Source organism: Schistocerca nitens, chromosome 1, assembly GCF_023898315.1.
Source record: "Schistocerca nitens isolate TAMUIC-IGC-003100 chromosome 1, iqSchNite1.1, whole genome shotgun sequence".
Taxonomy (NCBI): domain Eukaryota; kingdom Metazoa; phylum Arthropoda; class Insecta; order Orthoptera; family Acrididae; genus Schistocerca; species Schistocerca nitens.
This window is the reverse complement of record NC_064614.1, coordinates 395389094-395405446: the sequence shown is the minus strand read 5'-3', so window position 1 is coordinate 395405446 and position 16353 is coordinate 395389094. Positions and strand designations below refer to the sequence as shown.

At 38.7% G+C, this 16353-nt stretch overlaps 1 protein-coding gene across 1 annotated transcript in view; it reads left to right on the top strand.

The window, feature by feature from the left end:
- LOC126249469 (protein sidekick) overlaps positions 1 to 16353 on the top strand; it is a 452637-nt gene that overhangs the window by 370268 nt on the left and 66016 nt on the right. The window contains exons 18-23 of the mRNA XM_049951126.1: positions 4304 to 4500; positions 10139 to 10348; positions 10468 to 10722; positions 11086 to 11314; positions 11470 to 11621; positions 11721 to 11871. Coding sequence (XP_049807083.1) covers positions 4304 to 4500; positions 10139 to 10348; positions 10468 to 10722; positions 11086 to 11314; positions 11470 to 11621; positions 11721 to 11871 — 1194 coding nt within the window. The remainder of the gene's footprint in view (positions 1 to 4303; positions 4501 to 10138; positions 10349 to 10467; positions 10723 to 11085; positions 11315 to 11469; positions 11622 to 11720; positions 11872 to 16353) is intronic.

Below are 16353 nucleotides of genomic sequence, written 5' to 3'. Positions count from 1 at the left end.
TTGCTCTCTTCTTATTTCATCCTTGTGCGGGTGGCTGTTATTATTTGTCATACGTCTGTTCCAGTAAGGTGAACAGGGCACAGCACCACAAATTATGAAATGGTCTGGCTACGTTGATCATTATTCACATGACATATCACTGAGGTGACAAAAGTCATACGATACCTCCCAATATCGTGTAGATCGTGCTTTTGCCCACTGTAGTGCAGCAGCTCAACGTGGCATGGACTCAACAAGTTGTTGGAAGTCTCCTGCAGAAATATTGAGTCATGCTGCCTCTGTAGCCATCCATATTTGCAAATGTGGTGTCAATGCAGGATTTTCTACATGAACTGAGCTCTCGATTATGTCACATAAATGTTCGATGGGATCCTTGTCAGGTGATCTGGTTTGTCAGATAATTTGCTCAAATTTTTTATAATGTATTCCAAACCAATCACGAACAGTTGCAGCCCAGTGACAATGACACATACTCAATCATAAAAGTTTGTTTGACTGCAAATGGTCCCTAAGTAGCCAAACATAACCATTTCCAGTCAGTGATAGGTGCAGTTGGACTAGAGGGCTCAGTCCATTCCGTGTAAACACGGCCCACACCATTGTGAACCCACCACCAGCTTGCACAGTGCCTTGTTGACAACCTAGGTCCATCTCTTCGTGGGGTGCATCACTGTTGACACTACTATTAGCTCTTACCAACTGAAATTAGAAATTGTCTCACCAGGCCAAAGTTTTCCAGTCATCTAGGTTCCAACTGATATGATCATGAGCCCAGGAGACAGCTGCAGGTGTTGTGCTGTTAGCAAAGGCACTTGCATTAGTAGTCTGCTGCCATTGGCCGTTAATGCCAAATTTCGCCACGGATACATTCATTGTACATCCCACATTGATGCTTATTTCATGTAGTGCTGCTTGTCTGTTAGCACTGACAACTCCACGCAAGCACTGCTGTTGTCGGTCATTAAGTGAAAACCATCTGCCAGTGCATTATCCATGGTGAGGTGTAATGCCTGAAGTTTGGTATTCCAGGCACACTCTTGACACTGTGAATCTTGGAATATTGAATTGTGTAACGATTTCCGAAATGAAATATCCCATGCGTCTAGCTCCAACCTCCATTCTGCATTCAAAGTTTGTTAATTCCCGTCGTGCGACTATGATCACATCAGAAACTTTTTCACATGAGTCACTGGAATAAAAATGACATCTCTGCCAGTGCACTGCTGTTTTTTATACCTTGTGTACATGATACTACTGCCACCTGTATACGTGTATATCGCTATCCCGTGACTTTTGTCACCTCAGTGTATGCCACCTGAGTTATTAACAATATGCAGTGTTGTCTCACTTCATCTAGAAACTCTGATATGATCATCATGCAGAGGTCTCTTCCCTACTAGTTTTCTTTGATTCCTTGGACACCTGCATAGGAGTTTTCCCATATTTTAGCTATAATATGTATTAAGCAAATAAGTGTGTAGCAGTTAGGCTGTCTTGGGTCTTTCATTAGTGTAATGATATTCATTGTTTGCCAAGTTCTGGTCATCTGTTTCTGCACAAGACATTTATTAAATAACATTGTCATATGCAATATTTCTGCCACAGTCCTATCTGGCTTGCGTTGTTCTCTCTCTCTGTCTCTCTCTCTCTTTTCCTCTTCCTCTTCCACTCTCCCTCCTGTTATCTTTATCAGTTAAAGCATGACATGCTATTAGACATGTTGCTTGCTGTCACACTGTACACTTGTGACACACTCAGCCAATTCTGAATTTGGGTAGGAGAGAGAGTGCTATTTGCACCATTGTTTCCTTTCATTGTAGCTGCTTCCAGAAACTTCACTGCTTTTTTCTAGTATAATTCTCTTTATTATCCTTTTTTTCCTTCTCAGTATTGCTATTTTGTGTATTGCCTGTCTCACTTTTGTTTTGCATGCCTTTATCTTTCCTTATCCTGCTCTTCAAATTTGAGCTGATAGTCTTGGTTCTTTCTGTCTGCATCCCTTCTCCCTTTTGGTGGGGCAATCCCCCCCCCCTCAAAAGTGATTAGTAAGGGACGTTTGAGAAACTGGGAGAATAAAACATCTTCAAACATGCTAACAGACTGGTGCCACATATTGTATTTTATTATCTTGAGTTTTTGGGAATGTCTCTTTAGTCTCAACAATTTACTGAAGAAATGAGTTAAGTGAAAGTTTAGAGAATAGATGTATATGTCCACATACTGTTTGATATCTAAACCATATAATTTTATCCTTATTTATGAAATGTTGGCAAGCTTAAGCCAGAAAATAATACGTATTATATGGGCTCTGTGTAACTAAAGGTTCCTCTGTATGTAATGACTGTGTGTATTTATATTCTCTACTAGCCATTGACCACGTGAAGTGGAATGGGCTTTACACTAATATACCATACCAGTCACTATATGAATTACTGTTCACATTGCATGTACAAATAATTTATTCTATATTAATCTGTTGTACAGAATTGTAATCATAATCCTAAAATTCAATTTCTGCTATACTTGCATACAAGAATTTTCTTAAACTGTAAAATGGATTGTTTATTAACCATTTATACAGCTTACTTTCAAATTTATTGAAAGGTGTATTGATTGCGGACTGTGGCAGTTTATTAAAAAATTTTAGACAGTTCACTTTATGAGAGATGCCTTTTTTTGTCAGCTGATGCCTAGGATTGGCAATACACTTCTTGATTCTGGTGTCATGACAGCGTATGTTCTCTATGGTGTAAACTCTTCTATGTTTTTTTTTTCACATGTATCAATAATGCATGGATATAAAGATTTATCACTGTCATCAATTTGGTCTTAACAAGTAAATGGTGGCAGTGTCCCTTGAATCAACCTCTTATTCGTAGAACCTTTTTCTGAATCAGTAATACATCACTGATATGAGTTGAGTGAGCTCTTAACAATAGTGCATGAGATATGTGAGAATGGAAAAGTCCAAAGTAATCTATCCAAAGATATTCATCTCTTAAATGGGGTTGCCATTTACTTTGGAATCAGTGTCTATTCCGATCAGTTTTACAGATTTTGCTTCAATGTCTTTGGCTAGTCCCAACAGCAGGAGCTGAGTTTCCTCAGGATTGCACAGTAGGTTAATAGATGAAAACTAGTTAAGTGTTAAGGAGAGAGTCCTGTGATTTCTGGCGTAACCTCAATGCGTCTTGACCTGTGATGATTAAAAATGTGTCATCCAGATAACAGACTGAAGCCCAACATAATGTGACAAATCATCAATTGCAGCAATGAAGAAGAACGGTTCAAGGACAAAGCCTTGAGGCAAACCAGATGTGATTTTCCTCAGGGAAGAATGCCTATTTTAAATTGACACAAATTGCTTTGTGTTCTTTAGATAAGAATTAATTATTTCTAGTGCTCTATTATTTATTCCATAATACTGTAGTTTGACTATTAAGATGTCATAGGGATATCGTCAAAAGCCTTACTCAGTCCTCAATCCTCATGCTTTCCAAATGCAGTTAATGTCTGGTTAATAATTTCGAGGACTGGAGAAGTGGTATTTTGTTCTTATCAAAACCCATGCTGTGTACTACAAACAGGGCTACGCTTTTTTAAGTAATTACTATGCTGTATGTGAAAAATAGCTTTAAATACATTGGAAAAGATTGTAACAATAGACACAGGCCTCTAGTTCTCAGGGAGATGCTTTTCCCCCTTTTTGTATATCGGTATAACTTTTGAAATTTTGAGCTGATCAGGGAAAACTCCAAATTCCAGGCAGTTATTTATAATAAAAGCAAGTGATTGGTAAATAATGTGTATTGTCTTTTTTATTGTGTAGTTTGATAGCAAGTAGCAGTTGATGCTTATCGAGTTAGAAAATTTTGAAACAGCATTTACTATATCTATGGGTGTGACAAGATCCAAATGGAATTCGTGTCCTCTAGGAAGCTATTCATCCAGTATATCAGTAGTTGATGTGTTTGACTGGTTAATTTTAGATCTTAATCCATTTACTACAGTAGTAAAATATTTATTGAGCTCTTCTTGCTCAAGCAAAACGTCTTTAGTTCGGCTAGAAGTGAATTGTTATGTTACATCATCCCAGGCAGCCTTATATTTGTTTGGAGTCCCTTCTATGTCAGTTTCATTGGTACCTTATAGCATTCTTCTTGAATCGAATTTAAGTATCTCTCCCTCAGTAACATTTTTTAGATTTTGCTGTATCTGTAGGCATTACAAATATGACTTTTTTTCTAAACTGATTATTACTTCAATGTCATCATTACCAAGTACTTCACTTGATCTGCTTCAGTACCAGATGAAGTTGGGAGCTTGCAGTTCGATGATATAAGTGATCGGGCTGTGAAGGTAATTTGGAGTGCACCGAAACGAACTAATGGAATACTTAGAGGTTATCAGCTGAAGTATATGCAGAAGGATAGCTTAAGTGATGTCAAAACACAAAACTTCACGGCTGATGCCATTAGTGTGATGGTAAACAACTTACAAGTAAGTATACCATAAAGAAAGAAATTGTTCAAACAATTTTCAATATTTTTATCTCAGTAATTCTGTTTTAATTGTTTTGAATTCACAGCTTATACATAGCCCAGTCATATATGGACTGAAAATTAGTGTAATTTTCTTCATTGATTTTCACGGGAAAAAATTTCGGTTAAAATATCACTCACTTCAGAAGAAAGCCAGTCGGTCCTTAGCGGCCGGAGACAGTAGCCATGTGTGAGTTAGTTGTTGTTATTGTATAAATGCCTGAGAGCTTAAATATTTCTAGTATTCTTTACATTGTGCCTGTCTGCGACATAAAGCCCTTCTCTATGTGTTGAGTAGCACTCTATCCTTTCCATATTGTTATTTCATCGTGGAGTTTCCATTGTTTGATTTTGATTATACTTATATTTTACTTAGCCTATCAGTTGTGTCTCTGCAGACCTTATCATCAATGGAACTTTATTTCCTATCTTCAGTGGGACTTTAAATTGTATCCTTCTTTTTCCAAGAATGGTACAAAACTGACCTTTCCTAACATCCCCAACCAGCTGCTGTTTTGGCATCAAAATGTCGTACACCCCCGCCCAGATGCTGTTTTGCCATCAAAGTACCATAAAGTACCACAGAGAGATTTAGTATACGACTCAGTTATTGGATACAATTCTTATTGAATTTAAATATATTAACGATGGTGAAAATTAGATAAGGCGGTACTGAATAGAGTTGGGGAGAAAAGAAATTGTGGCACAGCTTATCTGAAAGAAGGGATCGGTTGATAGGATGTCATGAAAGACATAAAGGGATCATCAGTTTAGAATTTGAGGGAAGTGTAAGGGGTAAAAACTGTAGGGCATACCAGGAGATGAATACAGCAAGCAGGTTCAGATAGATGTTGGGGGCAGTAGTTATTCGAATACAAAGAGACTTACACATGACAGAGTAATGTGGAGACCTGCATCAAACCAATCTTTGGACTGAAGACCACAACAGTTTAGAGGGTAAGAAGGAACATTGAGTTTTTAGTTAAAATTTGGGCTCCTTTATTGTGAATCTTGTAAGATTTAATTAATATGCAAACTGAGACATTATATTGATTTGAATGCTATGAAATGTTCCTGTACAACCAGTGCAATAGCTTTTCTTTTCAGAAAAATTGTGTGCAACGTAATTTTTGATAAAATTAAAAAAAAAAATCCTTAGAAAAATATCTCGATGTGAAATTAGTTGCCCAGTGGTAATGGCAATAAGGAGCATTAAGCCTACTTTTGAACACGCAAAATTACTTCTTTGGTGAGATTCCTTTTCTGGAGATTAAAAGTTACACTTCGCTAAATGTCACGTGTATCAGTTTCTACTTAACATTTAGTCAAGCAACTACTTAGTAGGGCGTTTTTCTATAAGAAATATAGCACCTAAGATTTTAGATTTTTCCATGTAAGGAATGTGCCATAAGTGTTGTAGGACAAGGTAATTTTATTAAAGGCTGAGGTGACAGGTAACTCAACATTGTAGAAGTATATAATAACACATTCAGGCACCATCCTGTTGAAGAAATGACAGTAGCATGGGAATAACAGCCTGTGCAATGTAGTTGGACTGATTACTTCACCCTGCAGAAATATGAAATGTGACCACGAGTTGTAACTGATGGCCCCCCACACCTTTAAGCCTTGAAAAGGACCTGTGTCCCATGAGCGAATGCACTCTGGATTAGGCAGCTCACCAGGTGTATGCCTTACACTCTTACATACATCGTTCACCTACAGACAGATCCTGCTCACCTGACTGAGACAACAGAGCACCACTCCATGCTCCAGTCTGCTGTTTCATGATACGAGAGGAACTATACATGGCTGTGTCTGGTGTCTGCAGGAGCCTGGCCAGAGGCACACATAGTCTTAATCCAGCTGCAAACAGACAGTTCCCAATGGTCCCCGAAAACAGACCAGATGAGAATATGCCCAGATTTCATCCTTGGACGATGTTTGGTTGGCCACCACTGCTCGCACAATGCGTTGGTCTGAATTTGAGTCTGTACTGTGTGGAAATATAGAACCTGATTTGCCGGTATGGGAATGTTTCATTGACCATTGTTGAAAGCAACTAAACACCACTGATACATTGTACCCAATACATGCAGCAACTCATCAATATGTGCACTCGGCTGCCAGCAACTCTGCAATGCAACCCCGTTCAAATAGCAGAAACTGTTTAACAGGGCTATGTACTTGTTGACAGGGCATCATTGTACCCTAGAATGAATGTTGTAAACACTGTTCACTTCTAAACTCCGCACAGTTACTACCTGCAGAATCAAAACAGAGGGTGCACAGGCAGGGCTCTGGAATGCCATCTGATTGCCAATGTCTGTGACAAATGAATCAATAACACTACAACTATGCAGTGTGCATATATTATACCCTGGTGCCAATGAACACAGTCCTCGAGAATGTTGCACCCTTTTTACTGGCAGTGTATTCCAGGCACAAATTTATTTCAATGTAGGGACAGATGAAAGTCAAAGGGTGCCATATGCAGTGTATAGAAGGGGACTCCTAACAGTTCCTTTGTGGTGAAATGCATTCACAAAGCAAAAGAGGGCTTTCTTTTAGTTGTAACTCGGGCCTCTTTTTGTATTTTATTTTTTCTAGTTGTCCAGAAGACTTGTTTAATATTTGATAGCTATTGTTTTATTCTTTGTAAAGTAATCAGTAATTCCTTTTTCACCTAAGAAAACAGTGTTCATAAGTTTATCTGTAGATGAAACAAATTTTGCCTGTTTTGGTACAAGGCCACTGCCGTCAGTCTGTGGTTTATGTTTCCCTTCTGGGGTGAAGTGGTGGACCCATATTTCATCCACAATAACAGACTGGTGCACAAAATCAGTTGGGTTCTTTTTAAACAGTCCTGAAATCGATTTATTTAATTTTAGTCAATATTCAGTACATACTGTACCTACCTCACTCAAAATTTTTCATAGTTCATTCCTGATTTGAAATGCACTTTATCTTTTCTTCTGATGTGCCTGTGGCAACAGCTGTTTTATAATGCTAATCATACACTATCGTATTGTGCAGTTTCTCAGTGTTTTCATCTGTGGTTGCAGTTTTTGATAGTTTGTGTGAATAATCACTAAGAGAAAATCTAAGGTACTTATTTCTTGACTGTTTGAAATGAAGTAGCAGACTCTTTGTAAACCTTCACAAACTTTGGACGAATTTCCTATTGATGATAAATCATACAACCCAGTAAATGTTTCTGGTGGCATGTTACTTCAGTTGATCTGCTTGATTAAATTATCAAATATATACCATGTATTAAATTTACTCTTTACTTACAGTATTGCACATGAAGTACCAACCTTTAAAAAACCATCAATATCAATGTGACTCTTAATTTTGTTCTTATCCTTTTGAGTACTGACCTTCTGCTGTAGTTATCAAATAATATAATTTTGCTGAGTACTGAAAAGATGTGTAGGCCCTATACATGCTCTATACACTAATTATGACTGCCAGATGATGGTAACCACAAACACCATGAAAGAGTAGTGTGTTTTCAATGCAAGAAGACACTTTATTTATAAATTCAAAATGGTGAAGAAATATAAAGTGTGTGTGATTATTAATTGTTTGATTGTTTTCTTTTTAATTATTTTTGTTTGTTAGCCATGCTTTAGTAGTTCTTGTCCCTGCAGTTGGTAGACAGACACCTCTTTGGTGTCTCAGATAGAATTTGTATATTTGTTTCTTGTGTTATCATAGCTCTTGGTTTTCATTGCAAAACTAAACATATAACACTTGCATAATTGAATTGTATGCATGGATCAAAAACATATTGTTGTTTTTGTTTTGGAATTGTTATTGGCTTGATCTACAGGGTGTCCATAATTAAAGTTTGGGTTTAAAAACACTGTAGAAAGAATACTGCTGCTCAGAATCATGTCAAATTTGACCCAGGGGAAAACATCATTGGGGGGGTTACACGAAAATGGATGGCACTGTAAGCATCTTAACATAAATGTGCTCAGCTATGAATGACAAAATGAATCACAATACACGGCTATGGTTTGAGTGAGTTGCACATAACACCATCAGTACTGCTCAATGTGCATGACTGCTCAAGTTTGGCAGTCAACAGTCGTGGCACTGCTAGAGAGGTAAGCACATCCGCCATGGCAAGGTTGTACCACATTGGATGGGAAAAATCAATTTTTAGTTGTCTTGAGAGTTCAGTTGTCATGACACTGTTGCAAGACATTTTCAGTGTGCTGCCCACTGTTTTTTGCCACAAGTTGAAATCTAGAAATTGCAAGTTCAATAACAGATTGGCACATCTCAGGGGTCACTTTCAGAATGCGTTGCACTATGTGTACTTTCAACTCAGCTACATTGGGACTTGGATCAATGAACACATCTTTCAGATAACCCCACAGCCAGATTGGGTGATCTGGACAGCCAGGCTGTAGGGAAATGTCAGCTAATAGTTCTAACATTCCCAAAATGCCTCCACAGCAGCCACTTCACCAGCTGTGCAATGTGCGGAGGAGCAGCATCTTTCATAAAAATGATACTACTCGCACATCCAAGCTGTTGAAGGGTTGAAGTGATACTGGTGTGCAAAAGACTTTTGCGTTAACAGTGATGGTATAGGCATCAGGAGCCTCAACAAAAAGATATAGCTCCATGATAAATGATGCAGTCACCTTTGCAGACTGAAGTGGTACTGATTGATGTATGTGCAGATTTTACGTTGCTCATATTCTGCAATTCTGCATGTTGACATGTCCTTGGAGATGGAAATGGGCTTTGTTTGTCCACAGAATGTTTCATGGCCATTCATTGTCCACTTGTACATGAGCCAGAAATTCCAGAGTGAATGTTTGTCTTGCTGGCAGGCCAGAAGGAAGCAACTTGTGAAAGTGGGTGATTTTGTATGGGTAGCAATGTAGGATGTTTTGTAGGGTTTTAAGCACTGTGCTCCGAAGGCAGTTCCCCACGCACAGCATGGTTGCACAACACCACTTGACACCTCCTGCAATACTGTGGCCAAATGTTCAACAGATGTTGGATCAACTGCTTTCAGCCCTCTGTCACACTGCACTTCAAGAGAACATGTCTTTTCAAATTTTGTAATTGTTTTCCCCAGACCCTTAGCAGACATCATACCAGTGCCTTTTTTCATACCCGTAAGTGTCTGGAATTTCTGCTGGGTTACTGGTGCAGTCACTATTCTTGTAAAAGAGCATTACCAGCAGCACACTATCCTTCATGAAGACGATATTTCTTTCTTTCTTTCTTTCTTCCTTCCTTGGTCCTCCTCCTTCTTCTCCCCCCCCCCTCCCCCCCCCCCCCAATGACAGTGTCCCTGTGTCAATAACATGCTACTTAAATCTGACTTCATTCTGATCAGTGGTTCTCTTTCTACAGCATTTTGAAAATGGAACATTAATTGTGGGCACCTCGTGCTTTCTTACGTATAGTGATGGATTTATTTAAGGAAGTCTTTGTAGAACAGTGTGTAGTGTTCGCATAGCAGTTAACATTTAATACTGATATATTATTAGAAAGGAGGATTAGTGACATATTATTAAAAAGGAGGTTTTGAGTATATTTTCATCTCAGTCTTTACATTTCAGGCAATGACCCACTATCGCTTTGAAGTTTCTGCATGGACTTCTGTGGGTTTTGGTCCTGTGAAAGTGGCAACCATTCAGTCTGGTATAGAACCAGTGTTACCTCATCCACCTACAAAGTTAGCTGTCTCAAACATTGAACCATTTTCTGTGGTGCTGCAGTTTACTCCTGGGTTTGATGGCAATTCTTCAATAGCTAAATGGACAGTGGAGGTACAATTTTAAATTAACAGTTTCCCTGAATACTGATTTTTTTGTTATTTCACTTTACATTTTATCAGTTGTATTCATGTAGCTACTTCGTTAACATATATGTTTTCCTTCTTTACCAGGCTCAGACAGCTCGCAATGTCACCTGGTTCATAGTATACGAAATTTCTGATCCAGATGCATCAACAATTACAGTTGGTAATTTAGTCCCATTCACACTGTACAAGTTGCGGATAATTGCTAACAATGTTGTTGGAGCATCTGAACCATCAGATCCAACAAAAGAATTCCAGACAATTCAAGCACCACCAGCTCATCCACCACAGAATGTTACAGTTCGTGCAATGAGTGCTACTGAACTGAGAGTTCGTTGGATAGTAAGTACCGTACTGAAGACAGATTAAATACAATTCTGTATATTATTGGAAAATGTTATTCAATTGTCTGTAAAATTGAACTTATTTTTTTGAATGTTTAAGAGGTTGAATTCTTAATAGTATTTGGTATTGCGTTGTAGATCTTATTGTCATTATCTGACATATCGGTTGACATTTTTTAATTTTTATTTGATTGTTTGGTGTACCCAACTAATATTACCTTTATATCCTTAGTGAAGTGACATCAGAATTATCACGTGATGACATATTACCACCTTTTTCACATCTTTTCTGATTTTAACCCATTTCTGTAGAAAACAACATGTGAATTTTCATCTAAATAAAACTTTTAATATTTTGCAGCCTCTTCAACAAACTGAGTGGTTTGGAAATCCTAGAGGCTACAATATTACATACAAACAGGTGGGAACAAATGAAGTATATAGCGTCAAAATCGAAGACCACACAGCAAATTCCCATATTCTAGATAAACTTGAGGAATTTACACAATATGAAATAATGACACAAGCATACAATGATGTTGGTAGCTCTGATATGAGTCCTGTTGCCGTGGAATGGACAAGAGAATCAGGTACTACTGATAATGTATGATACCTGGAAGTTTTCTTCAAACATACTTCTTAGTATAGCTAACTCTAATATTAAAAGTGATCAAGGAACACAACTGCATTACACAGTTTTTATGTTAAGCACGTTACTCAAAATAATACAGAATATTTTTTGTAGTTCCATCGTTTGGACCAGAAAATGTAGAAGCAAATGCTACATCTTCAACCACAATTGTTGTAAAGTGGGGAAATGTTCCAAAAGAACATCAAAATGGCCTTATTGAAGGATTCAAGGTATACTATGGTACCAACCCGCGACTTCCATTTCATGTGAGTATATCTATCTATCTATTCCATGTGTCATCTCAGATCACACAATGTATACTTATGAGACTAGCTGCTCTGACATACTATTTCTTTTATTTTCAGTTCAAAGATATTCCAAATAATGCAACATTTACTACTACACTCACGGAACTTAAGAAATTTGTTCAGTATCACATTCAGGTCTTGGCTTACACAAGACTAGGTGATGGAGCTTTAAGTATTCCTCCTGTCCGTGTGCAGACATTTGAGGACAGTGAGTAATTTTTTTGAAATTCTCTCTTCTATCTTAAGGTTTTAATTTGTGGTAATGAAGAAAAGTCATGGTGAAATACAAATAGGTGAAACAGTTAACAGGTAATGGAGGCACTGAGTTATTGATAGCCACATAAACAACACTGAGAATTTTGCATGGTTCTGGACACACACACACACACACACACACTCACACTCACACTCACACTGACATGGACGCAGATGCGGACATGGACACACTCTTGGAGGACCAAATTGCCCTGATTGTGGCAGCATTGCAGCTCAACAGGTGTGAGATGGCATGTTTGGGGAGTGACCAAGGGGAGAAAGAAGGCAGGGAGTGGGAATTAGAGTTGGAGTAGGGTGAATGATGGCTGTGGGGGAGAGGCAGCTGACACACACATGCTAGGAATGTGGCACTGGTGAGCTTATTCCGGTAGCGCACAATGACATGGAGGAGTGGACTAGAGAAGGAGGTGTAGGTGCAGGATGAATGAAGTTAGGGTCATGGGGTTGCTGTGGAGGTGTGTGGGAGCAGGGGGTAATGGGGAATGTGGACAGGAGTATTATGGAATTGAACAATGTGGTGCAAGGATATCTCCTTGTTGTTGTGAGGCAGCCAATGGAATTAAGCATGTTCTATTCAGCAGTGTGTTTTGCCACTGACTGATCAACTCTGCTCGTGGTTCAATTTGGTGGTGGCCATTCATTTGGATAGACAGCTGGTTGGTGGTCATTCAAACCTGGTATATAACATGAATGCTTTCACATGTGGCCATGGCTCTGATAGGGTAGTACAAGCCTGTGGCAGGATTGGAGTAGCATGTGGGTGTATCAGACAGGTCTTACATTGGGATCTTCCACATGGCTGTGTGTGAACTACGTGGCAAGGGGTTGGGAGGGCCTGTGGCATTAAGATGAACTAGGATATTGCAAGGATTGTGTGGAAGATGGAGTACCACTTTGGCAAGTATAGGAAGGATGGTGGTTAGAATTTTCCTCAATTCTGGGCCTGATAAGTAGTTGAAGCTGCACAGAGGGTTATGGTTGTGTTACTGATCATAGGTGTTATAATGTTTTGATATTAAAACCTCCATGTTTAATTTGAACAGTTTGCCGTGAATAAGGTGCTCTCTTGGTAATTCACGTTTGGAGCTGCTAAACTTTACTCTGCTGCATTCAGGGTCCAGCTGACATAACAAAATTAGTTTTAAAAGCTGCAATGAAAGCCATATCTCCCTGCTTTGTGGAGTAACTAGATTCTGTTTTGTAGAGTACCCTGTGCTGATATGCCCCTTGCAGAATTTATTGATGTCACTTAAGTTTTATTTTGTATGTGACCACAGGCAAAAATCATATTTCGTTGACGACTGTTTTTAGATAGATAATACAGATCCACAAGAATATTCATCTAAATCAGGCTGTTCCAGCTAAAGTGCCTGCCTATGGACAGCAGAGGGCAGGTGTTCGCTAACAGCTGATGTGCAGGCAATCAAGTAGCCAGACCCCCATGTACATCTACATTAATAGATGTTAAGCTATTATATAGTGCATTGTGGGGAGGGGGTACCTTGTACCCCTGCTAGTCATTTCCTTTGCTGTTCTTTTCACTTGTGGAGTGAGAGAAAAATAACTGTTTACATGCCACTGTAAACACTTAAATTTCTCTTATCTTGTCTTTATGGTACTTATGTAACATGTACATTGGTGACTGTAGAGTTCTTCTGCAGTCAGTCTCAGATATTGGCTCTCTAAACTTTCTCAGAAGTGTTTTGCAAATACAGTGTCATCTTTTGGGAAAACAGCATCATCTTGCCTTCAGAAATTCCCATTTCAGTTGGTGGACCATCTATGTAATACATGTTGATCAAACCTACCACTAACAAATCTAACATAACACCTTTTGAAGTGCTTTGATGTCTTCCCTTAATGTGACCTGATGGGGATCGAAAACGTGAGCAGTGCTCAAGAATTGGTCACACAAATACGATATATAAGGGCTGTTCAAAAAGTAAGGTGACTCTTCAAATTGCGCGGCAACGTAATTTGATTATGGATTTTTTTTGTTATGTTGGTAGACATGTCTCGATACTTTCACAGTTTCAAGTGTACAGCATACTTCGTTTGTTTTTGACAGACAGAAAAGTTGGAAGTGTTTTAGTGTGCTCAGCGATTTTTAATTATTATAAAAAATCGAGTAAAGAACTTGCATCAAATTTTGTGTGAAAAATATAATCAAGCACTCTAAAACACTTGAAATGTTGACAGTGCCATATGATGAGTCTGCTCTAAGTAAAAAAAAAATGTTTGCAATTGGTACAAGCTCTTCCAAAATGTCCGAGAAGATGCCATGACTCGTATCATGCAATTTTTTTGGATTTTTTGGTATGAGATGTGTGTCAGTGAAGTTTGTTCCAAAACTTCTCAATTCTGATCAGAAGAACTGTCACATGAGCATTGCTCAGGAGCTCTTGAGTGACGTCAGTGATGATCCTGATTTGCTCAAAAAGGTTATAACTGGTGAAGAAACACGGGTTCATGGTTATGACATTGAAACCAAAGGCCAATCATCCCAATGGAAGCATCCCAGAGAGCCAATTACTGTGGCGTAGTGCATCATTAATTTTTGCCTCAAGGTCGTATGGTGAATAAGGAGCATTACTTTGATGTTATGTGTCTTTTGCAAGCAAAAAGCATCCGGAACTGTGGAAAAACAATTCATGGCTTTTGCATCATGACAATGAACCTGCTCATTCATCATTGCTTGTGAGAGAGTTTTTGGCCAAAAACAACACGTAAATCATGCCTCAGCCACCATATTCACTGGATTTGGCCCCCGGCGACTTCTTCCTGTTCCCAAAATTGAAGAGACCTATGAAAGGACAAAGATTTTCAACAATTGAGGAAATAAAACCTGCATTGCTGGAAGTGCTCAAGGCTGTACCAAAAATTGCTTACGAGGAGAACTTCAAGGATTGGGAGAAGCGTTGGCACAAGTGCATTGTATCTGAGAGGGATAACTTTAAAGGAAACAACATGAATATTGATTAATAAATAAATATTTTTTCATAAATAATAAATTCACCATACTATATTGTAAGTACTGCTTCCAATACTTTAGTTCATCCAGTCTTAGAGTATTGTTCATCTGTATGGAACCCTTACCAGTTTGGTATGATTCATGAGATTGAGAAGGTCCAAAGAAGAGTGGCAAGATGACTGGTACATTTAACCATCACGAGAGTGTTACAAATCTCATAGAAGGTTTAAAGTGGGACGCACTTGCAGATAGACGACACGCTAAACGGAAGGGGCTGCTCCTGCTCACTAAATTCCAAAATCCGATCTTTGCCGATGATTAAGAGCATATATTATTATCACCAACTTTCAAATTGCGCAATGATCAGCATTTAAAGATAAGGGAAATTAGAGCTCGTACTGAGGCATTCAGGGAGTCGTTTTTCCCTCGCGCGATCCGCGAGTGGTACAGAGGAGGGGAAATCTGACTTTGGCATGAATAGTGCGCTCCACCTCACACCACTTGGTGGCTAGCAGAGTATATATGTAGATGTAGATGTACTTTTTGAACACACCTTGTACACAGTTTCCTTTATAGATGAGCTAGAATTCCCCCAATAAACTGAAGATAACCATTTGCCTTCCCTATAATGGACCTTACGTGCTCATTCCATGTCAAATGGCTTTGCACCAATATGCTTAGCTATTTAATTTGTCAAAACAGCACGCCACTAATACTGTTCTGAAACATTAAAAGTTTGTTTTTCCTACTCATCTGCATTTGACTCCACCTTTGTTCTGCTTTCTTACGCACTGAACAACACCATATGGCTTACATTATTAACATATTTCATCCTAGCCCTTTCCTTTCAGCATCTACTTTCTTATGCACTTCACAACACCATAAAGATCATGTTTCATATTAGCCCTTTCCTTTCATAGGATTATCATTGAGGATTTTTTCATTCTGAATCTATGTTCGGGTTATTGAATTACAATATTTTGTTGCACCTAATACTATTAAAATGGTTGCCATCCCTCACACCAAATAGAAGTTCAGTCTAAGACATGCTGTACCTTCCTACGGTTCATCAATAATGACATTTATCCATAAACTACAGCATCAGCAGCAAACAGTTGCAAATTGTTGCTCACCCTATCTGTCAGACTGTTATGCATAGTGAGGATGAGAGTGGTTCTATCACATTTCCCTGGAGAACTCCTGATGATACCCTTGTCTCTGATGAACACTTGCCATCCAGGACAACATGCTGGGTTCTAGTAGTTACAAAGTCTTCGAACCACTCACATATTTGAGAACCTATTCCATTTGCTCTGACCTATGTTAACAGTCTTCATTGAGGCTCTGTGTAGAATGCAGTCCATAACTCTTGGAGACTTTGAAATCTGCCTGTTGCCCTCCATCTGTGTTTTGGAGGATATTGTGTGACAAAAGGGCAGGCTG